The 24110-nt window shown below is 41.0% G+C and overlaps 1 protein-coding gene across 15 annotated transcripts in view; it reads left to right on the top strand.

Moving 5' to 3' along the window:
* Window positions 1–24110, top strand: part of tenm2a (teneurin transmembrane protein 2a) — a 219546-nt gene that overhangs the window by 69977 nt on the left and 125459 nt on the right. For 7 of the 15 annotated variants that reach the window (XM_082504190.1, XM_082504198.1, XM_082504197.1 and 4 more), the window contains exons 3-4: window positions 9536–9580; window positions 10959–11252. In XM_082504190.1, coding sequence (XP_082360316.1) covers window positions 9536–9580; window positions 10959–11252 — 339 coding nt within the window. Of the gene's footprint in view, window positions 1–9535; window positions 9581–10958; window positions 11253–18467; window positions 18519–24110 lie in introns of all 15 variants that reach the window. The other 8 variants (XM_082504195.1, XM_082504189.1, XM_082504187.1 and 5 more) reach the window with 3 other exon arrangements.

The raw sequence follows: 24110 nt of genomic DNA, 5'->3' as shown, positions 1-24110 counted from the left end.
GACACAGTTACCCTTTTCTTCTTCTTTCTTCTTCTCTCTTTCCTATTCTCATATCAACAGTGTTAAAGCTACATGTTACTCTTATTTTTTATAATCTCTCTCACCTCAATTATGGCTGTGATTGGAGCAGGCAGTGCTTAATTGATCTACTCTGTGCAGAAGAAAAGTCACGTCAAACACCTCCTTTTTATGTGAGCACACACAGAGCGTTAAGTAGAAAGACTTTGTGAAACCTGTTATCTCTGACTGCGGTTTTGTCAAGCCAGCTAACACAAACAAATCCTGCTTAGGTTGCTTTGTAATATGTCCCCCTGGTTTTTCTTGTATAGTGGAACAATAGATGAGGCAAAAAATTCCAAAATCTTTTGTGGTCTTTCTTTTGATTATTTTGTATATGATGATATATTGCTCCTGATGTGAGAATCTCAGTGGAAGCATTCTTTTTTGGTTTGTTTTTCCCCCATGATCACATGAATAATATCCTTTGTTTGCTTACCCTGGGCTGCCCGAGGTGAAACCAAGGTTTAAAACATTACACAGCTGGTGCAGAGTAAAGAAATGTAGGATTTCAACCTTGATTTGGCCCATGGAACACATTTCGCCACCTCGCCGTTCTAGGCAACCGAGATGACAAATGTATAAATAAAGCAAAAATCTTCCTGTTCCGATCAAGGTTTGCCTTGGAAATTCTGTGACCTGCTAAAAAGTCATCTTTTTTTTTAACTTAAACCCTGTAAATCTATTTTTCAGGTGAAGGTACCATAGCATAAAGCAGACTTGTTGTTGCTGTGGTTACCTGCAGTTAAATATACCCTTGACTGAGAGATGAATTTTTGTCTGCTCTGTGGACCTGGATCCTACGACGGGCAGCTCAGTGCAGTAATTGGCATTTTTTTTGTATTTGGAGAAGGTTTTACCATTTTTTCTTCCACATTTTAAAGGCTGCACATCTGTTGTGAAAATGATGAAGCAGTTTATATATACATAAGCAGAGAAGAGGGAGAACGAGAGAGACAGACAGTGGTACTTTATTTATCCCATATTTGGGAAATTCTTTTGAATCTTTGAACACTACAGATGCTGTTTTGTACCACTTACCAGAGCTCTGCGACAAACAGCACAGCATGTCTCCTTTTGTATTTACAATAGTAAAAGAAAAAATTATAAATCATATCTGTTTGATTTAAAATTTAGTTCTCCAGCGATGACAACAATCCTGCAAATCTTGATCTTGATTTTTTAAAAACAAATGTGACACTTGATGAAAAGCTCTAACGGCATCATTCATAATTTCTTTTAGTAAATTTAAATTTTAGATAGCAGATTTATATCTATAAACAGTTATGACTGATTTGGTAATTTTGAACACAAAAGAAAAACCGTGGTAACATTAAAAAAACACCCCCCAAAGTAGTGCTAGTCAGCTGCACATTTCGACAGGTGCCTTGGGCTTCATGTGTCACGTTGGGCTGTTCAGTTAATCAAACTTTAATTTTAATTACAATTTTGGTCTCCAGTGATTATTAAAACAAGGTAATCATGATTTTTAAAAAAAACCTATTATTCTGACACATTTTATGACGACGGTCTTGTTTTTGTCTTTCCAGATTCACTCCCTGCCAGGCTGTGGCATGTTTAGTTTAATCCACTTTTATTAGTTTTTTCGATGACGTTAGAAATCAAAAAGTACAAACAAATCTACTTTTTCAAGGACACATATTTTAAGTAACCTACAATCTGTCATTTTGTTAAATAATTGTGTTCACAATATTGGGTAATAATAACGATTAAAATTATTCCCACATTTACTTTTACGCTTTAATAAAAGTCAGTTTAATCCCAATGCCAAAGAAATATGCCAGTGTCATAACCAAGGATAAGCCGTGTCTCCCAGTCTAGTCAGTTTTGGCTCCTTGATTATGGATGAGAAATACCTCACTGCTTAGAGCTACACTTCTCAGTGACAAGACCTCTTCTCAAGTGCATGGTGTTGTGTCATGTCTCGTCATGTCCTGTCCAACCCGGACTGCTGTCCTCTGGGCAGAAGTAGAATGAGATCAAGAATGGATGACATTTGTTACACCTATTTTGGTCTCTTCATTAGAAGGTGCAAGGCCCCTGTGGCTCAGGCGGGAACTGAAAGTACGGGTGTCATCTGGGAGGTGTGGGAAGTGTTTGACCATAGCAGTCTGATTTGTGCGTATCTGTTAGGTCGTTATTGCACTGCTAATGGTGGCGTTAATGACATGTCACACGCTATGGGATGTATATGTGTGTAATTGAGAGTGTGCGCTGCCATCGTGTCATGACATGTCAGTCGCACAATAAAGGTAATGCCACAACAGCTTGGTTGCTGGCCGCTGACTCACAATAAATAGCAAGAATTCGAAGAACACTTCACTCAGTGTTTTTAGCTTGAGTGAAGTGTAGCTTGTAAATGGAAAAACAGAGCAAGGAAAGGAAGGAAGCGAGATTTAAAAAGAAATATGATCATTTGTATGTGAGAAAGAAACGGAAAGACACCGAGCGAGACAACTAAGTTAGATACCAACTGTTAGTGCACACGGAAACAGGAACACAAGGTACACAAGAATGGTAATCAGTATAATCAAAATCCAATTCCAATAAGAGTAGGTTTAAGTGAATGAAATTGAACTAACAAGAGAGAAATAAACAAAGCAAATAGATTAGTGTGTGTGTGTGTATAGGTGAGTGTAGACATCTGTATCGAGGATTGCAATAGGACAAAGCTTTAGGAACTAGAATGTTCTCAACACTTTGCTCTAATAAAGCAAAGGGCAGTAGAAGATCAAGGGCTGCTATGGTCAGGGTTAGGCTTCACATTATGGTTTTAGTTCAAAAACAGTGTGTTAATTAAACTACTACACTACCGCGTAGCAATTAGTGAGCGCTGGCATTATGCTTGCAAGAATGAACCGGTTCATGTATGGTAACTGTTAAAGGACACTTAGATGAAGTATTGGTTAGGAAAAAAAGTTTTCTGTCTACAGATTTGTTAACGTTTCCTGCCTGCCTTGCTGCTCTGTATACTTATTACTTTCCTGTTGTGATAATTACTACTGCTAAGGTACACTATGCCGCTTGAATGCAAACATGTGTCATTTTTGGCCACTTAGAAATACTGACGGTGTCGTTTATTCTCTACTGGGGTATAGCGACTGAGAACTCTGGGGTGACTACAGGGAGTGCAGAATTATTAGGCAAGTTGTATTTTTGAGGAATAATTTTATTATTGAACAACAACCATGTTCTCAATGAACCCAAAAAACTCATTAATATCAAAGCTGAATGTTTTTGGAAGTAGTTATTAGTTTGTTTTTAGTTTTAGCTATTTTAGGGGGATATCTGTGTGTGCAGGTGACTATTACTGTGCATAATTATTAGGCAACTTAACAAAAAACAAATATATACCCATTTCAATTATTTATTTTTACCAGTGAAACCAATATAACATCTCCACATTCACAAATATACATTTCTGACATTCAAAAACAAAACAAAAACAAATCAGCGACCAATATAGCCACCTTTCTTTGCAAGGACACTCAAAAGCCTGCCATCCATGGATTCTGTCAGTGTTTTGATCTGTTCACCATCAACATTGCGTGCAGCAGCAACCACAGCCTCCCAGACACTGTTCAGAGAGGTGTACTGTTTTCCTTCCTTGTAAATCTCACATTTGATGATGGACCACAGGTTCTCAATGGGGTTCAGATCAGGTGAACAAGGAGGCCATGTCATTAGTTTTACTTCTTTTATACCCTTTCTTGCCAGCCACGCTGTGGAGTACTTGGACGCGTGTGATGGAGCATTGTCCTGCATGAAAATCATGTTTTTCTTGAAGGATGCAGACTTCTTCCTGTACCACTGCTTGAAGAAGGTGTCTTCCAGAAACTGGCAGTAGGACTGGGAGTTGAGCTTGACTCCATCCTCAACCCGAAAAGGCCCCACAAGCTCATCTTTGATGATACCAGCCCAAACCAGTACTCCACCTCCACCTTGCTGGCGTCTGAGTCGGACTGGAGCTCTCTGCCTTTACCAATCCAGCCACGGGCCCATCCATCTGGCCCATCAAGACTCACTCTCATTTCATCAGTCCATAAAACCTTAGAAAAACCAGTCTTGAGATATTTCTTGGCCCAGTCTTGACGTTTCAGCTTGTGTGTCTTGTTCAGTGGTGGTCGTCTTTCAGCCTTTCTTACCTTGGCCATGTCTCTGAGTATTGCACACCTTGTGCTTTTGGGCACTCCAGTGATGTCGCAGCTCTGAAATATGGCCAAACTGGTGGCAAGTGGCATCTTGGCAGCTGCACGCTTGACTTTTCTCAGTTCATGGGCAGTTATTTTGCGCCTTGGTTTTTCCACACGCTTCTTGCGACCCTGTTGACTATTTTGAATGAAACGCTTGATTGTTCGATGATCACGCTTCAGAAACTTTGCAATTTTGAGACTGCTGCATCCCTCTGCAAGATATCTCACTATTTTTGACTTTTCTGAGCCTGTCAAGTCCTTCTTTTGACCCATTTTGCCAAAGGAAAGGACGTTGTCTAATAATTATGCACACCTGATATAGGGTGTTGATGTCATTAGACCACACCCCTTCTCATTACAGAGATGCACATCACCTAATATGCTTAATTGGTAGTAGGCTTTAGAGCCTATACAGCTTGGAGTAAGACAACATGCATGAAGAGGATGATGTGGACAAAATACTCATTTGCCTAATAATTCTGCACTCCCTGTAGATCCCAAAATACTAAATGCTGGTTGGACGGTATGTTTCTGTGTTTTGTGGACAATGTGGAAAACATCAAAGTTCAGAGGTGTATTGAAACGTTGATAGTGTACTTTGCTAGGAAACAAAACACAATGCTAGGAAAATGGATTTTTTATATTCATAGATTGTGCGTGTGTATTTGTTTTGTTTTGTTTTTTTGACAGGCTGCTAGTAACAAAGATACAATATAAAATTGTTGTCTGTTATGTGCAGACATAACACTAACTCATACCTTAAGTCAGGTGCTGTTTCTATGCTTGAATCATTCACCTTTTAACCAATATGCAGTTGTTGTTGTTTTTTTAAACTCTACAATAAGCCTTCAAATTCCTGAAAATGACTGTATTGCCTCACTGGTACAAACAGTGTTTGTTTAATTTTTGTTTTTTTGTTTTTTTCTTTATTCAGCCAAACAGAGTCTTGTAGATTTATTTGGATTTACCTTCACAGACCTATCATTTGGTTGAAACACTGCATGTTATAAGCTGCAGATTTACTTGTTACTTTGCTCAGCAGTAAGTTTAGCTCCCTTTACCCGAGGTACAGTACATAATCATTTGGAGTATTCATGCGCCACACGCTGTGCCTCAGAAAAATAAGTGACATGGGGGAAATAGCAAGCATCTTGCTGAAACTTACAACAATACAATAGTGTGAGTGGGTATGGCATTGGCAGTGATCCATTAAACCAAATGTACTTCCCTTGATAAAACTCATTATGTGTGTGTGTGTGTGCGTGAGGGAGCGAAAGTGTGCAATGCACAGTGTATGTGTGTAAGTGTGACTGTTTGTGAGTAGACAGCTTTGTGGGATAGAGGGCCTATCATTAAAAAATCATTTGTGCTTGTTAGCAGTTTGACAGGCAAAGTATAGGCAGCAGGACTCTGCATTATGCTGGTTGACTTTCCTCCACCCCACCGTGTAATTCTGTAAAGGATGTAAAGCAGGCAGAACTTGTGGGTTTCATTGCCTGCAATTATGCTGCTTTTTTTCAGATTGAATAGTTTACAGTCCGGGCCACCCTCGGACATGCCATTTTCAGCATTCAAGGGAGTGCGAGTTCAGAACAAGTTCTGATTTGCCCTGAAGTGCCGAACTAGTGAACTGATTTGCTCCTCAGTGGAGGCTGCATCAAAATCAGGAAGCAAATGCCACTGTTCACGGTAGGTTCTCCAACAATCTCCTGACATGCGTAAAATTACTGTTAATAACAGTAAAAGCCTTGTTTTCTTTGGCACAGCTAAGAAATGCAGAAATTTGTTGCTAATAGCAGCCAAAATGTGTCATTTCTTAATATTTTCCATTTTCATTTGCATCCAATTCTGAATTCATCTGCGCTGCACTTTAGTATGCCTGAAGAAATGAACTTCTCTTTTGTGTTTTCTTTTATCTGAATTTTAAAGCAATAAAAAATACATCTATATTGCTTCTTAATAAATGCTTTAGTGATGACATTTTTCAACAGATCCAAGAGAAAGGAAAAGGACAGGAGAGTCAGGGAAGCAGCAGAAATGACCAAGTAGAGAATAAACGCAGCTTGCAGTTAAGGGTCATGCTTCCCAGATCAAAAAATTCCCAAAATTCAATTTATCTTTATTATCTTATAACCTGTCTCCACTGAGTGCATAATTAATCTGTGCAATTAGACAAGACATAAGAGCATGCAAACAGATGCAGAGGAATTTAGTAGGGATTTAAGGATCCTGAAGCAGACCAACACGAACCTCACCTCTTCTGTTTTCGCATATAGCTACAGGACCCTATCCTCCCACAGACTCTACCTGCTGCTACCTGACCTTATTGAGCTCTCATTATATTACTAATAGAGGCACAATAGTAACCTGAAGGAAGATTGTAAAACTGAAACACTTCAGTGCATAAACACCGACACAATGGGAGGATTATGTGACAGAGAAACTCTAGCATGGAAACTACTAGTAACAGGTATGCAAACGGAGCTTTAAAATGTGCAGTTTCACTGAGTGAGATTTTCCCTTAAGAACGCCTTTCAAAAGATTAAAATAAACGTTTCTGTTGCTGTAAATAGTTTGTGTGAATATAGGTTGTAAATAGTAGCAGAGAAAAGTGTGCACGTAATGGTATGCTAATTAGCCATGCACTGGTGTTGCTTATGCTAATTAGCCAAGTGAAGCCAGTTCAGGCCTTGTTGAAATATGCTAGCTCTGTCAGAGCTGTAAGACTTAAGTTTTATTGCCTGAAGATTCTTTAAAAAAAAAAAATCATAATATTATTATTTTTTAAATATCCTAATGAAGTGAAAATACTTTTGATTTAACTTTTTTTTTTAATATCAATATAGTCCAGAGACAGTTCCTTAAAGTTTGAGTGAGAAAGCTGGTGATTGAATTAACATTGTGTCAAAGCAATGAAAAATGATCCACAGTTTCATTTGCACAGGCTGCCGCTGTGCTACACTGTGTGTGAAGATGGGGGTGGGGGGTGCGCTTCCTTTTAAGCTGATAAGGGAAAAAATAGGGAGTGAAACAGAGAGTGAGGCAAGCTGATGACGAAAAAGGGGATCATAAGATGCGGTAGTGAAGACTGATGAAATCCTTGGTCATGGTAAACACTCTTTGCAGGGAGAGAGATGAAAAGAGGAAAAGATGGAGGTAGAGCAGACAGACAGAGCAGTGAACAAAACGGCAATAAAGTGGATTTAATGAAAGCACCTCAGCAGAGAGACAAAGAGCAGGGGGAAGGTGGTTGGCCTTAATGGGAATGCATGTTAAGAAAAGGGTCAAAGTTCAAGGTCTCTTTTTCTGTCTGAAGTAAGGATGGACGATATGAGACTATTTTCACAATACTATTATGCTTATATGGTTATTTTTTAAAAACCTACATCGGTGGTGGAAAATGAATAAACAGCTTTGCAAATCACTGTTTCCATGGTGATGAGGTGAAGTCATGTGTAAAATGAAGTGAGTATTGCATGGTTGTTTACGTCAAAAATGGGATTGCTAATGATCAGTATCTGTCTGCTGATTTTGATAAATATCTGAATGACTTCTGTGTTTTAAAAATGCCTTTCTAGCTATAAATATAACTTTTCGGTAGATTTTCAGTATGATGCCCAAGCCAGTTCGTGGCAAAATATCACGGAGTGGAGATGAGGGTTGTGGATATTCTGTGTAGCCCACCTGATTTTTAATCACGGATTAGTCTTTCTGATCATTAGATATTAGAAGCCAGGACTAAGATACAGATGCTGAGATAAAGTTTGCGACTAGAGAACTAGTTCAGTTCATTTTTATTCAGTGCATTACAATAAAAAACTTGAGCCACCCCTTTTTTCTTTAAATTTTGCTTCCAAGGAGCCAGACTTTCTTGTACTTTTTTAAAGGTGCTCTAAACTAATTGTTCTCCAGCCTTTCTAAAAGAAATTATAGGTTTTCTATGGACATTTGCTGATTTTTCACACATTTTCAGTGTCCTTGTACCAATTTTCAGGGGATTGGTTTTTCTGTTAAGTCACTTAACGCTGACATAACACTGACCTTTTTATGCTTGAATGATTAAAACATAAAAAAGCACGTAACTCAAGGTAGGAACAACTGTTGCGTCTACATGTGAAAGACAAGCTAGCAAAGAACCAGCTTTAAATCCTCTTAGCTAGCAGACGCCAAAGGACATCATTTGTTCCCAGTTCTTGTTGAATCTACAAAAAATGTCAACAACAGGCTGCCAGACTTTCGAATGTCCCTCGAGAAGCCTTGAAAACTGTTCATGAAGGCTACTTAAAGAAGTGACAAAAAGGCTTGCCTAAGAGAGTTAAGGCTGTGTTGAAGACAGGTGGTCATACCAAATACTGACTTTAAAGCATTCTGTTTTACTTTATATACTGTATAGCCCTGCATGTTTGCATATGTCTCAATTTTCAAATTTCCTAGTAAAATATACAGACTTTCGCAAAGTACTATATATTTGCAAGTATTATTGGTACCGTGGCGCACTTGAAGACTGATAAACTTGGGCCTTTAGTGAACAGAAGCTCTCTGGAACATCAGTAAAATCATGGTGGGATAGCTTTTGGCTCTTTGGATCCTGAAACTTGTTAGCACACAGACAATTAACAGACACAGATGTGAGCAGCCCAAGTTTGCTGCCAAAATGGCACAAGCCTTAAAACACACATTAATGCGCATAAGGGCGGGCATGACAGCGACGGTGTCGTATGGATGGACAGGGACTGATTTGATTAGAATTCAGTGCCACATTTTGCCCCCACATCTGTCATAATATCATATAACAAACATGCAATTGGTTTTCTGTTTGAGGAATAACTGAGATAGATTTTCACGTCTGCTTCAACCCCTCGCCCCAATCCATCTTTCTTTGAATACATAGTGCATCGGGCGGTGTCTCCAGCTGATGGTGATAAGGAGAGATTGGATTTTACATGTGTAATCACTGGTTATGAGATGTTAATTGTACAGAGCGGTGTCCTGTGGGATGTAACATTAGATACGTCCATGCACGCACACAATGCATACAAATGCACTCAAGCATACACTTAAGTGTTGTGTAACTGTGTCCACGCAGTGTTTGTGTAGACTAGCTGTGTTTGTAGCCCAATTATTGTCATTTTAGGCGGATGGGATAATCTGCATAAAAACTCATCCTGACTGTGATTGTGGAGTAGACGCTTTTCTAGCAAGCAGAACAGTTCTGGATAATTTGCTGACTGATGTTAAAGAACCCATGTGCTCTACTCTCTCAGGCCTCCTGGAGTTTTCTCCTGTCCTCCTGCGATACTTCATCTCAGGTATGAGTTCATCGACTTTAGTTAGATCCTGTAGTGTAAATTGCCAACAAATTGTCAAAGTCCCTTGGCTCACGGATTGTAAAGAAGGTTCCTTTTGTCTCCCTTTTATGAGAAGTGGGAGGAAAAGACAATGAAGCGAGGAAAACGAGGAATGGTAATACTCGCTGATGTCTTGTGGTGCTTGGGTGCCTTTGCACTGTAGCTTGTTGGAAGCTTGGCAAGCTGTAGCGCATTAGCCGAATCCACCTGTGGAGCTTTATACTTGCCTCTGCTCTCTAGCCTAGTCCATCTGTTTGCCTGAGTAGAAGTATAGAGCCTTTCACCACTTCCCTGGCTGCGTTTCCCTCCGCATTACTTTCAGCAGAACTCTCGAGTTCCGCCGAGCCTGTGAAGAGGAGCCGTGAAGATCCAGCAGACGATTCTCATCTGTTTAATTCCTCTTTCTGTGATTGCGTCCGTACGCCTGATGAGTCACAGTTAACCCAGTCACACAGCTGTGCGATTCCCAGCGCGCTGATTCATATAGTGTGCCGCCACAATGCCAACCTCTCTCTCTGCTCGCCTCTTCCTTTACCCTCCCTCACAAACTGCTAATGAAGTGAATCACAACTGTTTTTCCCCCGATCCCTTTACCCCAACAGCTGATGGTGAGCGATTGCATCCACAATACTCTTTTAATTAGTATAGAGAATAAATTGGTTGAGCATGCCTTTTTCCTTAATTGCTTTTTCCTCAGCTTGGATTTAATTGGGCCGCAGCTCTGTTTATTGATCGCCTTTGATGTGCTTTAATTTGGATAATTTTATATATTTATTTTGGACGTGACGAGTCGGTTTGTCTTGAGGGGAAGAGTGTTAGGCGGTGGGGCTGGTGCTGCAGCAGACTGCGGTACATTCGGCAAGCCTGGGGTCCAGCGTGCAATGGCAACTAGGTGGGGAGATGATCAAACCCAGAAGGCAACGAAGCAGCCCCACTAAAGTCTGAGAGGCCTCAAGTGAGCAACTCTTTGATCTCATATCAACACCTCATGAATGCCAATGTGGATCAGTAAAGCAAGGCAGCCGGGCCTTCTCAGCCAGCCTTAACAGGCTTGCAGGCCAGTACATATTTCTTCCAGCAGCTAGTTTTTATTTTGTGCCTGATTCATGCTGCGTCATCTCTCCCCCTCCTGCCTGCCACAACAAAGCGCAATTTTCCTCCTCCGCCTCCGTGGTTTCATAATTAGTGTGCTTCTCTGCGTGTGATGGTGGGTTTGTTTTCCAGACGTGCGTGAGCATTTGCTTGTGCGAGCATTCGTTTGTGCTAGTGCGATCAGTTTTGCTGCATTTACGCACATTATTCTCAGCAATCCCCTTAAACCCATCTTTCTCCTTCGCAGGGGGCAACTTCACCCTGGCTGAGCTCGGAGTGTGCGAGCCGTCTCCCCCTCCGCACCCCGCCGCTGTTCCCTACTGTCCCGACCTCGGCCTACTCCAGCGGGGTTACTCCCTTAGCGCTGGCTCTGACGCCGACTCAGACCCCGAGGGGCCGCTGTCTCCAGAGCGGGCCATCCAGCTGTGGGCCGGACGAGGAGGGGTAAAGTCCCGCCGAAGCTCAGGAGTGTCCAGTCGCGAGAACTCAGCCCTCACCCTCACTGACTCTGAGAATGATAACAAGTCCGATGATGAGTCAGGTAGGACAAAGGACTCTCAGAAGATCGAGATGTGTTTCATTTATTAAAGTTGAGGCCCATAATCTGAGAAAAAAGAGTATGAATTCGATGAGAATGTGTGAACATAGTGAGGCTGATGCTCTGGGCTGATGTTATATGAAATGGGATCATGAAAGGGAATGTATGCATAAATCTTACACAATATTGTGAAAACCTCTCTCCGACAGACAGCCATTGCTTGAATTGCGAGAGAGTTGGATTTATTGATTAAGTCTGTTTGTGATCTGAAGAACAGTAGTTGGACACCCCCCCAGAGGGCCTCTTTATTTTCATCAATAGCACTTAGCCAAAACCCTCTAACTCCACCCTTTTAAGCCACTTATCTGCTGATATCTCACCACTGGTCTGTCAGTCTTCAAAACAAGAAGATAAAAAAAACAACTTCTGAGCTTTTTTGGGGGGAGCGCCGATTGCATTTTAGCTTTTGTGAGAGGAGCTAATCTCGCTTCTCCAATTGCATCTTTTCTCTAAATCGCCCCGTGACTGCGAGAGTGCGTTTCTCCCAGGGGAAATCTCATTCCTCCGGCAACTTTGTTTATTGCCAACTTCCCATTTCCTTGTTAATCCTGACGCAGTCGTAAACCCGCGCACGGGCCTCACCGAGGTGTCAATGGAGGTTAATGAAAAGTGGATGGAAGGAAGAGCAACAGTCTAATTAATTGAATTCTCGGCAGCCGCACATATCAGCTGTGGATCAACCTCTGTTGGACTGTGAGCCTCAGAATCCGAAACAACTTCTGTCGACTGATCAAACTACTCAACACCTATTAAACACGTCAAGAAACACCTTCCCTGAGATGCGCTTCTCTTCCAACCACCCGATAATTGCTTTGTGGTTAATTACCAAGCTAATCTTGCAGCCACAGATATCAGCTGCAGACGCCGCTCTCACTCTCTCTGTTTCAGGGCCAGAGGAACAGCATTGAGTACTCTGTCGCCTGTTTTTCAGGACTTTGCAGAATTAGCTTCTTAATCCACCTCTGTATTGTGATAATCACTTGCCTGCAGTATGATGTCACCGAGTGTCGATTGTTCAGGCGATCAAAACATGTCGCTTGTCAGTGTCGCAACATAAACGTTGTCAAAAAAGTAGTATTCAAGTCTATTTATACGCTCCTGGGGGGGTCAGACATTCATACTTTTGATTATGCAGTACACGTCTCAAATCAAAGTAATTTTAATTTAATTCCACTTCAAAAGTTTGCCTTCTATAGAAGCATTAGGGAAACCACCATCTCACACCTTTAGGCCCGTCTCGTGGTTTCACAGACTGTAGATTTAGATCAGGCGTCTGCACTGGTGTCTCTGCCAGCATGAAGAGATCAGAGGCAACGCAGCAGCCTGATAAAAAGACGAGTGTATGTGTGTCTGATCAAGTCAATCCATTAGTTATTTAGTCTCTCTGAGTGACGAAATCTCACCCTCTGCTCCTGCTTCTGCTTCCAAACAAAACACCAGATACAGCATACATCGAGCGCGTGTTGATCTTGTGTCGATTTTGCACACGTGCATATATGTTTCTGAGTTTGACATGTGTCCTATATCGCTTGTCTATCGGCGTGAGAGTGTATAAGTCTGAACCGTGTGAGTGGAAGTGTGAAACAGGAGCAGCGGGAGTGTCAAAACAGCAGGAGGAGGATCTGAGGGTCTAATAATAGAGATTGACAGAAGCAGACAGAGAAACAACATCATAAACACATGCTAACAAATCAAAAAGACGGTGACGTGCCAAAACACCAAGCAGCATGCTGCACCGCTCTCATCTCGCCGTGTCTCTAACAATCTTCAGAAGTCTCACCTCCACTTGCTTCTCCTCCTCCTCCTCCTCCTCTTCATCTCACTCCTCTCCCATCTTTCTTCTCCAGCTTTCAAGCTTCCTCTTGTGTCTTTCTGTTCGCTCGCACGGCGCCTCTCACCAGCTCTCGTTACGCTCCTGTCAGTATAGCTTGGCAGTGTGACTGACAGGTTTCAGTTTGAGGGTCTAAGGTTCCCCTTCAGGGTACATGTGGATGAATGTCTGCGTGTGCCCTATTGCAGATTTCACTACCAAAATAGAAAACCCACAGAAACCGTGACAGATATTACAAACCTCCAGGTTATTACAATTTGTGTTTGTGTGTTTTATTTTTTTATTCATTTTTTATTTTTTGTTGTCAGCAGGGCAACTGACTGAAGAGTCAGTGAAGTATATATTTACAGATTTCTTTTACTTCACATCTGTGATCTTTGTTTTTCCATTCTATGTCGTTATAACAGCGAACAAACAAAATACACACGTTTCCCTAACTGTGTAGTTGGACACCCGTATATCTGAGTGCCTAACTACATGTACTATTTTTGTATCTTTGTTCCTGGAGGAGGTGAAAAGCCTGGAAAACAATCAAAACAAAAGCTGAGTCAATAACAAATTAAAAAGTGTTATCTTTTTTATAGCAATCACGATGCCTGGTGCCTTTGTTAGTCTCAACACAATCAGCACTTCAAACTGTACATACACCTAAGGAGATGTTACATTAGAGAATCTTGAATACAGTTTTTTTTCCCGTTTTTTTTACATTTACAGCCACTGCATAGGTAAACAAAGTGCACAACAAGTGTCACTATGTGTGATCTGAAGTGTTTGCAAAGTGAACTATATTTATGATTTGGGATAAAAACTGCATTCGAAAAAAGATTTACCCCATCTGTGCTTTTAAAATGGCTGTCAGTGTCTCACGTTGGGAAATATACTTTAGTTTACACTCACCAGCCACTTTGTTAGGTACACCTGATCAACTGCTCATTAACACAAATATCTTATCAGCCAATCACATGGCAGCAGCTCATTGCATTTAGGCATGTGGACCTGGTCAACATCAACTGCTGAAGTTCAAATCAGGCATCAGAATGGAGGGGTGGGGGGTGGAGCAGAGCAGCAGGTGTGGTGTTAGAGGAAGGCTTACCAACACAGCTGATTTCCATTGTATAATTGTGCGTTCCCTGTTTGAATAGGATGCTGGGACCTGACAGCGGAGCTGTGTGTACTGCACTAGAGAGAGGCGGCTGCAAAACTGCCTAACTGGAGTCACTGGAGACATTATAAATAAACATTCAACTGCCTGTAAAGCTGTGTGTCGCAGGTGCCTTCGTCACAAGTGACTTTGAGCTGATTGCTTTGAGCTGAAAAGAAGGCCACAGTAATCTTGAGCAGCAGAGAACATGACACGAGGTTCCTCTTCTGTCAACTAAGAACAGGACACTGATATTTTGAAAATGCTTACCAAAACTGGACATTAGAAGTTGCCTGTTCTGCTGCAACATTCAGACAGTACTGTCAGGATGGATCCACCCTGCCCTGTATTGATGGTTCAGGCTGCAGGTGGTCTAATGGTGTGAGGGACATTTTATTGGCACACGTTGGGCTTCTTAGTACCAACTGAGCATCAATTACTTGCTGGAACCTGCATGAGTACTGCTGACCATGTCCACCTCTGTATCACCACAGCGTAGCTATCTTTTGATGACTGCTTCCAGCTGAATAACCCTCAAGTTCGAGTTTAATAGTTTGTATAATAGTGAATATATAATATGTAGAATAGTGTATTCAAATAAATAGTAATTTATGTGACAAAGAATTAATGCAGTTCTGAGGGAAAAGGAGGGTTAGACAAGGTGCACTTAATAAGGTGGCTTGTTAATGCATATCTGCTGGTGTGACTGTTTTACAGGCCCTGTCACCATTCCACACCCATACATGGAAAGCAAAAGCAGCAAGAACATAGTAGCTGTCATCACAAAAGGCATCGATGAGATTAACACAAATAGACAGAGCTGATATGGGGATGGGTGTCAAGGGTCTGCAGAAACTGTAGGTTAAAGAAATCTAAATATATTTCCCTTTAAGTATCTATGTATATCCAAAAAATGGGAAATGAACAATACAAAATAGCTACGAGCTCCTCCTACTGACATTTTACATGTTGTTCTGTGAGCTTCATCCACTGATGAGGATGAATTGACCGTTAAGTGAATAAGTTACCGCTTAAGGAGCAGTTTGAGTGTATTCATTTCCCCTGCAGAGCTCTGGTATCTGTCACACCAGCTTCCTGAATCTAACTCTCAGTTCATAAGAGAGGATTTTTCATTTTCTGGTTTGTTTTTCGCTTGTTTTCATTCACTGGTAAATTCCTTTTACAGAGAAGTATGCAAAGCCCGTTAAATTAGTTTCATAAACGCAACTCAGGGATTTCAAAGTTTCCCTACATCCAGTTTTATTGTCGACTATTGAATAAAGACACTTCCCGTTTATTGCCCCTTCCAGACACTATTAAAATAAAGAGACTAGAACGTTGACTTGGCAGAGCCAATGCAAGTTTCTTTAGCGGGAGACAAACAAATATGGGCATAGTGAGCAGCATTTGGAGATTTCATTTTGGCAAAGTGGAGGAAGAGATTTACTGTCACACTGTGCACTGCCTCGTAAAACGTCCGTCTGGAAACACAGGCAGGAGAACAGGAGTGCTTGTAAATTCCCACAGCAGTGCCTGATGGTCACATCCAAACTGCATTGATCAGAAGGGAGAATGATTAAAACATGCATTAAATGAAATAAGATCAGGCTCTGACATTGATTTAAACCTGAAGCCCAGGCCAGACTTTATGGCCACAATCCATAGTCCAGCGCTCCTCATATACTTCTGTGTGTGTTTGTGTGTGTGGTCCATATGCCTCTGTGTTTTCCTCTCATTATACAGCAGCCATTTAAAGAAAACATACAGAATCAAATTCAACTTCAGCATTGTTTCCCATTAATAAATCTTGCCTTTACCCCGCCTGCCAACTTTATATACACAGACTAGCCGCTCAGTTGAGGACCGGCCCAAATCACACATGCATGCTGATTAGCTGTTTTCAGACAAACTCCCTCTCCTCCTCCTTCCTTCTCTGGCTCAATCTCTCCATCTGGTTGACTGGATAATAAATCATGAGGTTGTATTGTGACGTATGTGACAGGATGTATTAATCTCATAATTAGAGAATGAAAAGGTGGCGCTAAATTTAGTCTGGCCTTTTCTGACTAACCCTGCCCCCGATCTGGGCTTGCTCAAATGCCTTAATTCCCCTCCTCGCAGAGCCTTTCTTCACTCTGTTTTTATTAAGGAGCTTTGCTGTGATGCTTTTATTATGCTAAAGTGTTAATTCTCTTTTTTGAAAAGACCAGAAACAAAACTTTCCAAATGTCTCTAAAAACATCTGCAGTTGAGAACTTTTTTTTCCCCTTTTGTTCTTTTCTTTTTTTCATTTCCTTGGTAGCTGGAGCTGTAATTATGCTTTATAAAAGCAGAGTTGGGCAAAGTGATTCCTCTGATTAACTAATCAAATCTACTAGCACAGGTGGCAGAGTGCCTGCACCAGCGCTGTCCTCTTTTTTTTAATATTCCCCCACAATGTGAACCGTAAATCAAACTGCATTCAAATCGGCTGACAGGGATTTTTCTAAAAATTTTTTACCTTAGACAGTCACGGCGCTCAAGTGATTGTCTTGTAATCAAGGATATTAAGATAATGTTTAATTATGATCATTTTCGTTTTGAATAAAAAGTGCTTTATACTATGCAACGCAGATTATAATTATATGCCACAGAGTGACTGTAAGACCTTTTTCTTGCTTTCAGGTGTTAGCAGTTAGATTTACACTGCAGCCACTCTCAACACGAGTAACTCAGTTCGTGCCTCGCCTGTCTATCAAATTCGAGCAACACTTATAGAGTTGGGCTGGTGGGGTCCCCCAAGACCACTGCTGTCCCCTCAGGGTCTCTGTGAGTGTGTGCGAGTAAGAAACTGAGAGTGAGAGCACGCGTGTTTGTGTGTTGGGGGGGTTGGGGGCATTAGCCTCTGATTGAGTTTTCAGAGAGCAACGTGGGGTGCGAAAGGCTCGACAATGGTCTAACAGAATTAGTAGCTTGTGATGAATGGTGTGTGAGAGCAGCACTGACAGTTCGCTTTCAGAAATACACACCACTGAGAGCGTGCGCATGCTATGTGTATGTGTGCGTACACCTCCATACTTCACCCAGCGGTTCAAGGACTTTTTGTCCATGTACTAAGCGCCGTGCATGCCGGAATGAGAAAAGTGGTAATAGACACACACACGCGCATGCAGCATCCATCTGCATGCGTATGTCCTCTGGTTAAGCCAAGGGTTTGAAATATGCCCCGCAGTCAGGATCAATAATGATTGGTCTATTCAACATGGTGCTCATACGTGCTCACACACTCGCACAAAATTAAGCGATGAATAAAAAATTTTCCCTGTCCTTGTCGAGCATTTCTGACTGTATGGTATTGCTGGACCTGGAGCTGATAATACACATGCACAAAGACGGGCAGGCAGGTCCACACCACAGACACACACACAGATGCATAAGAGCAGTGTTTAATAAAAGCCCCGGGATATCGATTTCAGTAGATGGATGCTAACTCACATTAAGGGAAGGGAACCGGGAGTGATAGAAAGGCAGAGAAGAAGAGGAAAACCTAAACGATGAATAAATGGAAAGAGGATGATGAGGGAGGGATTTTCCTATACAGCTGACAAAGAGGGCAGTCAAATATGCGTTATTGTGCCAACTTGCTGGTGTAAGCAGGCAGTGAGGGTCCACTCATAGTAACAATATTATTATCAGTTTTTAAAAAGAAGTTACACACATTGTAAAATATCGTTTGTGTTGGACTTGTAACTTGCTGACGACTGTGCTGCCATCCTAATAGGGAATTTAGTGAGCCGTAATGGGCTCTCATGCCATCGTCAGAACCTGCCTAGAGAAAGAAAGGAGTGTAACGGTGAGAAGCAGCGCTGAGAGCAAGCTGAGAATTCTCTAGTCAATTATGAGTGATCATATTTTCCTCCGCGTGGTGCTGAAACGACTTTTGTAGTTTAATGGTCAGCGCTTTGCCTCCTAATGAAGGCTGGAAGTATCAGGCTGAGAACAAGAATGAGTATAAAAAAAGGCAGATGATCGGAGGTTAGAAGACTGAAATTCGCTTTGTTTTTGTTTTCGTTTCTCTGATTGTCTTGAGCACTTTCAGTTTTGTTTTTGGTTTGTTTCTCATGCTTTCTCTCTTGATTTTTCACAATCTTTTTTTTGTTTGTTTCTTTTCTCTCGCCTTTTCTTTCTTCCATTACTTCTGCTCCAGCTTACCTGGATGATGAGGATGATGACGATCCATTCGGAGACTATGTGATCAGTAAGTCACAACTGACTGTAGCCTCCTTGTGATTATTGAACCCATTTTAGATCCCCTTGTATGTGATGTGCTACGATATTTAACTGGTAGTAATATGCATTGTTCAAACAAATTACAGGAACACTCTGAAAACACATCGGGTCAATGGGAAAAGAAATATCATGCTGAATATCTACACTGATATAGACCCGATGATGTGTTAGGAACAGAACGCTGTGACATTGTTTGATGGAAATGGAAATTATTAGACTACAGAGGGCAAAATTCAAAGGCACTGCAAAAATCAAAGTAAAAAACCCCCCGATATAGTCCATTTTACCAAAGTTTCGTTACAGCAACTCAAAATAGTACTTAATAGTTTGACCACGTGCTTGTATGCATGAGACATTAGATGGTGTCCTGTAGGATCCCCTCCCAGATCTGGAGCAGGGCATCACTGAGCTGCTGGATGGTCTGAGGATGCAATGCGCCGGATGGACTAAAACATAATGTCTCTGAGGTACTGGATTATTGGAACGTATTGGATTCTGGTCTGGCAAGCATGGGAGCCAGGCAGTGGTATCAATTCCTTCATCCTCCACTGCCTATACACTCTCGTCACATGAGGCTGGGCATTGTTGTGGACCAAGAGAAACCCAGGACCCACTGTATCAGTATAGGGTCCGACAATGGGTCCAAGGATTTCATCCTGATACCCATTTGCAGTCATGTTGAACAATGTTACAGGCAACATAGAGTTTTCCACGGCATCTCCAGACCCTTTCATGTCTGTCACATGTGCTCAGGATAACATTTTCTTTCTGTGAAAAGCACAGGGCACGAGTAGTGCACCTGCCAATTCTAGTATACTATGGCAAATGCTAATTGGCTCAATCGTGCCAGGCAGTTAGCACAAGGTCCACGAGAGGAAGGGTGTTGGTTCCTCAGACTACCCTTATTAAGTCTATTTCTGTTTGTTTTTTAATCAGACATTCACAGCCGTGTCCTGCTGCAGGTTTGCAGCTTTCAAAGTGCTCACCCTGTTCCTCATTCAAAAAAACAGCAGATACCGGTCCCGCTGATATGTTAAGGACCTTCTACAACCAAGTCAAGCTCTCCTAGACTAACTGCACGTCTCCTGGAATCTCCTCCGTGCTCTAGACATGGTGCTGGGCGACACAGCAAACATATTGATGTGCCATCCTGCAGGAGTTTACACCAAAGCATCTGAAACTGATTAACAACCCCCTCTGCTATTTAAATGACCAGATCAATATCCCAGAAGTTAAATTTATTTGATGCTATTCTCTGATTAAAAAGTGTTCCTTTAATTTTTTTGAGAAGTGTATATTAGTTGCTGTGTATAGGCACTGCAACCTATGTAATCCTATTTTCTAACTTGGCTACCGCTGGAAATTATTATAGCATTATTTTCCTATCCACGCTTTAAATCAAGACTTGACATTTTCATCAGTCCATCATTAGACAGTGTCAGGATGTTGGGTAGAAAGGGAACAGTAAAATAATTGGTTTCCGTACATTACTCTTGTGTTTCATCTGATACAAGACGAAGCCACTGTTCTTCTTCACATGCCTCATCTACATTTACGAGCGCCTCTCATTATGATCTTCTGTTCATTAGCACACGTCCAACTGGTTAATCTCTTTGCACTTGATCAGAGAAAATTTCCCAGAGGGTCCATTTTTTTTCTCCTCCTCCACTATTGAAAAGTCAGCCATATTTACTCCTGTTTCAGAGATTGTTTGTCTCTGTGAGCGTGGGTTAGTGTTAATGCTCGTGTTATTGGGCCGCAGAGTTTTCATCTGTTTTTATTAGTAAGAAGTGGTAGAAAGGAGTAAGAGCAGAGTGCGTATTAGAAAAGGAAAATAAACATTTTTTTATGTTAGAGGTTGAAGGTTATTTTTTATTTAATACCATTATGGTTCGTTTAGCAGGATTTTTCTCAAGTTCGCAACCATGAAGGCAATACAAAGGTATTCATTCACGTGGCAGCAAAGACGTGAGGAGATGTTGGAGCGCAGATTATCTAAATCGGATCATGTAAAGGTTTATCTTCTTGACATATTCTGACCCACACTTTTACAATAAACAAATAACGGAGGGCTGTGACACTGACACTTTCAGGTTAAAATTGTTGCTTCATAAATTCACAGAGTTTGCTTTTCTGGCTCAGTTTAAATCCTTATGGAAGCAAAGTTTTTACCTTTGATATTTGCTGATGATAATTTCCCTCAATGCCTTATTTTATTACTTTCTGTCCGTGGAAGCAAGTCAGAAATATACTATTTGCTTTGCGCAGTGTTCTGTGGTGAGTAAATAGCATGACTTCTCTGGAAATTAAAATCTTAAAAAACTGTATATTGCATTTGCCTTATAGCGCACAAGAAATACAATAGGTGGGAACGGCTTTATTGTATTCGCATGCATTTACTTTGAGAGTGGGTAGCAATAAAAAAAGAAACTATATCAATTTAGGTAAATGGAAAAAAAAAGATGAGAAAGTTCCCATCTAAATCGCCGGCTCCTCCCTGATACTAATATAGAACATACAGTACGGTCATCAGCCAAATCCTGACAACTGCACAAATCAAAAAACTCTCATTCTCCGACCACCAGTTCTGCAATTATTAAAGCCGTATTTCATTTCGGTGTATTTCAACTCTGTTTCAGCGCTTCAGTAGCACCATGGGCTTTAAATATCATTTAAGGTCCATGTAATTTATATTTAAAATGAAAGAATTCAAATTATAAAATAAAATTATTTATCATGTATTTCCTTGTTTAAATTAATTTAACTTCAGCGACATGCTATATGAGTATAAATACTTAATTGTGTAAAGCAGCCAACTATCTTTATGCACATCTTTGAAGATGACAGCCTTATCAACGTCTACAATCTGAAACCAATAACTGACAAACTGTCTACTGGCTAAATCATTCATACAGATGTCAGATGTCCAAAGAATGATATACAACCCCACCAGTCACTGTAGAGGACAACAAGCTACTCTATCATCAGTCTTCTCAACAGTTATATTGATATGAGCTCCAATGTTCAGCATGCATAGGTACATAACTAGACCTGAAAAGACCTATACAATTATTGTGCCTTTTTGTTGTGTGTGTCTCTTGCTTGTTTTTGTTTTGTTTTGTTTTTGCTTATTCATCTGTTAACACTCACTTCTATATGTCTAACATTTATTATATATGCTTAGAAGTTTTTTCCACTGTTCTCACACTTTCTGAAATAGTAGTAACCTTATACTGCCAGATCATTTTGGACATTTTTCACAACTCTCGTGGTACCCAGACGATAAACCTTAATCACTTTGGTGATCTGACTTTCCCTGTATTAGCATAAATGAAAATAAGTCAAAATTATTAGATGAATTTGATCCAGACGGTGATGTTTCGCTTGGGATGAACTAAAGCAACACTGTCGGTTTCCTTTTGATGTTTCCTTCCCACATTCACATTGATTTTGACTTTGCTTTCCATACAAAACACAATCACCCTATGGACAAAACCAGGGCTTACCAACAGGGCATGGACCTCTTATCTAGTTAGGGGGTGATCAGTGACTGTAACTGTTTAATGACCATAAATAACTCCATGGTTCAGTGATGTGAAGAAAACAGTTTCTTTTGAGCATCCCACTGCTGCTCCAAACCAGACTGATGGTGTCCCAGTAGAACATTGTATTCTAATTTGATAATAATTGCTGTGCACTTGTTAATGTTCTTGTCTAATGTGTGTATAGTTTCAGAGTGGCTGCGTGGCTTTGTTTGGGTGATGACAGTGGGTGAGAGAGTCTTGGCTGTCTCCTTCCAATAACGCTATTAAATCAATATAGGCTTTTTTCTTTAAATGGCACATATAAAATGTCACACTGACCAATCACAAACCGATTTGTTGGCTAGTACATGTGGGTTGTAACAGCAGCCACACTGTGGGAGTGTAATCCTATGTTTCTGACACCGCCTCGGTTTTGCTGCAGGCTCACTGTAGTCGCCAAAGCTCCAAACATTTCTCACAGCGCGATCTAGGATCGCTGTTCTGGATTGATGACCTCAGAGCTGACCGCGTTCCTTTGACGACAGCCATCTTTCTTCTCAGACAGCGTCACACAGTGTAAAAAGCCCTTCCAGTTGGTTAAATAGTGTGATATCAGTAATTTCTAATAATATATAATTTGTGAAAACAGATACTTTAGATGGTAAACTAGCAGAAAGCTTGCAGCTTGTCACAGAAACAGAAACGAACAGCATCAGAACATTTTGAACTGCCATACAGTGTTAAAAAAGTAACCATTAACAAAAGACATCTCTAGTGTGCTTTTGATGCTTTGTTCTGCTCTCAGACGTCGCTGAATCATGTAACTATTTTGTTTGTTGAATATTTGCATAATACATGAAGCTGTGAGATGAGAAGCGACTAAAAAGACAGAAAAAAAATGTCACAGCATTGGTTAATGTCACCACCGGTTGAAGTGTGGATGACCCTAGGGTCTTGTGATTAGGGCACTCTAGAACAATATGGAAGAGTGAGTTAATTACAAACTATAATATGTGTAAATAATTTAAGGATACATTTTACAGATTGACAGTACAGTCATTGTAAGAAGAAAGTATGCACTCTTGCATTACTTAGGTTTTATGCATCTGGATAGAAGAAAAAGTAATGTGGTTCTGACTTGAAGTAACAATTTTCTGTATGACTTTATCAGTCTCTCACGTTGCTGTGGAGGAATTCTGGCCCACTCGTCTCAACTTTAACAACAGCATTATTCTTTCCTTTTTGACACGTTCTATTGTGGATTTGCTGCTGTGCCTGGAATCGTTGTCCTGTTGTGGGACTCAGTTTCAGCCAAGCTTTCGCTGTCAAATTTCATAGAGAGGAGATCATGGTCGACTCAGTGGCCGCAAGGTACCGAGATGCTGTGGCTGCAAAACAAGTCCAAATCATTACCCCTCCACCACCGTGCCTGACAGTTGATATCAGGCGTTGATGCTGTGTTTGGTTTGCTCCAAACACGGCGTTGCATTATTGCGAAACATCTTCATGTATGTTCAGCTGTAACTTTGCAAACTTGCGCTGCCATGTTCTCGTTAGAGAGATGAGTCTTTCTTCTGGCAGTCCTCCCAAACAAGCCACAATACTTGTTCAGCCTTTTTCTGATTTTGTACTGTTATCAAATTTAACATGCTAACTGATGCCTCTAGAGCAGGCATGGGCGAACTACGGCCCGGGGGCCACGTGCGGCCCGTTAAACGTTTTGATCCGGCCCGCCAAACTTGAAAAAAAAATGTAATAAATTAACCTTGTTAATGTTTTATTTCCCCTGCAATTCTGATGTTTCCTCACTAGATGGCGCACTCTAGATATATTGGCTTTGTTGAGGTGAAGCGGCGTAGGCCTATTACTCCACGTTTGCACTTTACCCTGTGACCTACCGCCCCTCTATGAAGATGAGCGGACCCAAGAAAAGGAAAGTGGACAGAGAATGTCGAGTGTTCAAAAAGGAGTGGACAACTAAATATTTTTTCACTGTACACCGATCATCTGCTGTTTGCCTGATATGCCAAGAAACT

The sequence above is a fragment of the Aulonocara stuartgranti genome (genome assembly GCF_965226115.1).
Source record: "Aulonocara stuartgranti genome assembly, chromosome: 2".
Lineage (NCBI taxonomy): Eukaryota > Metazoa > Chordata > Actinopteri > Cichliformes > Cichlidae > Aulonocara > Aulonocara stuartgranti.
Note: the sequence above shows the minus strand (reverse complement) of the source record. Positions and strands in the feature narration are given on the sequence as shown.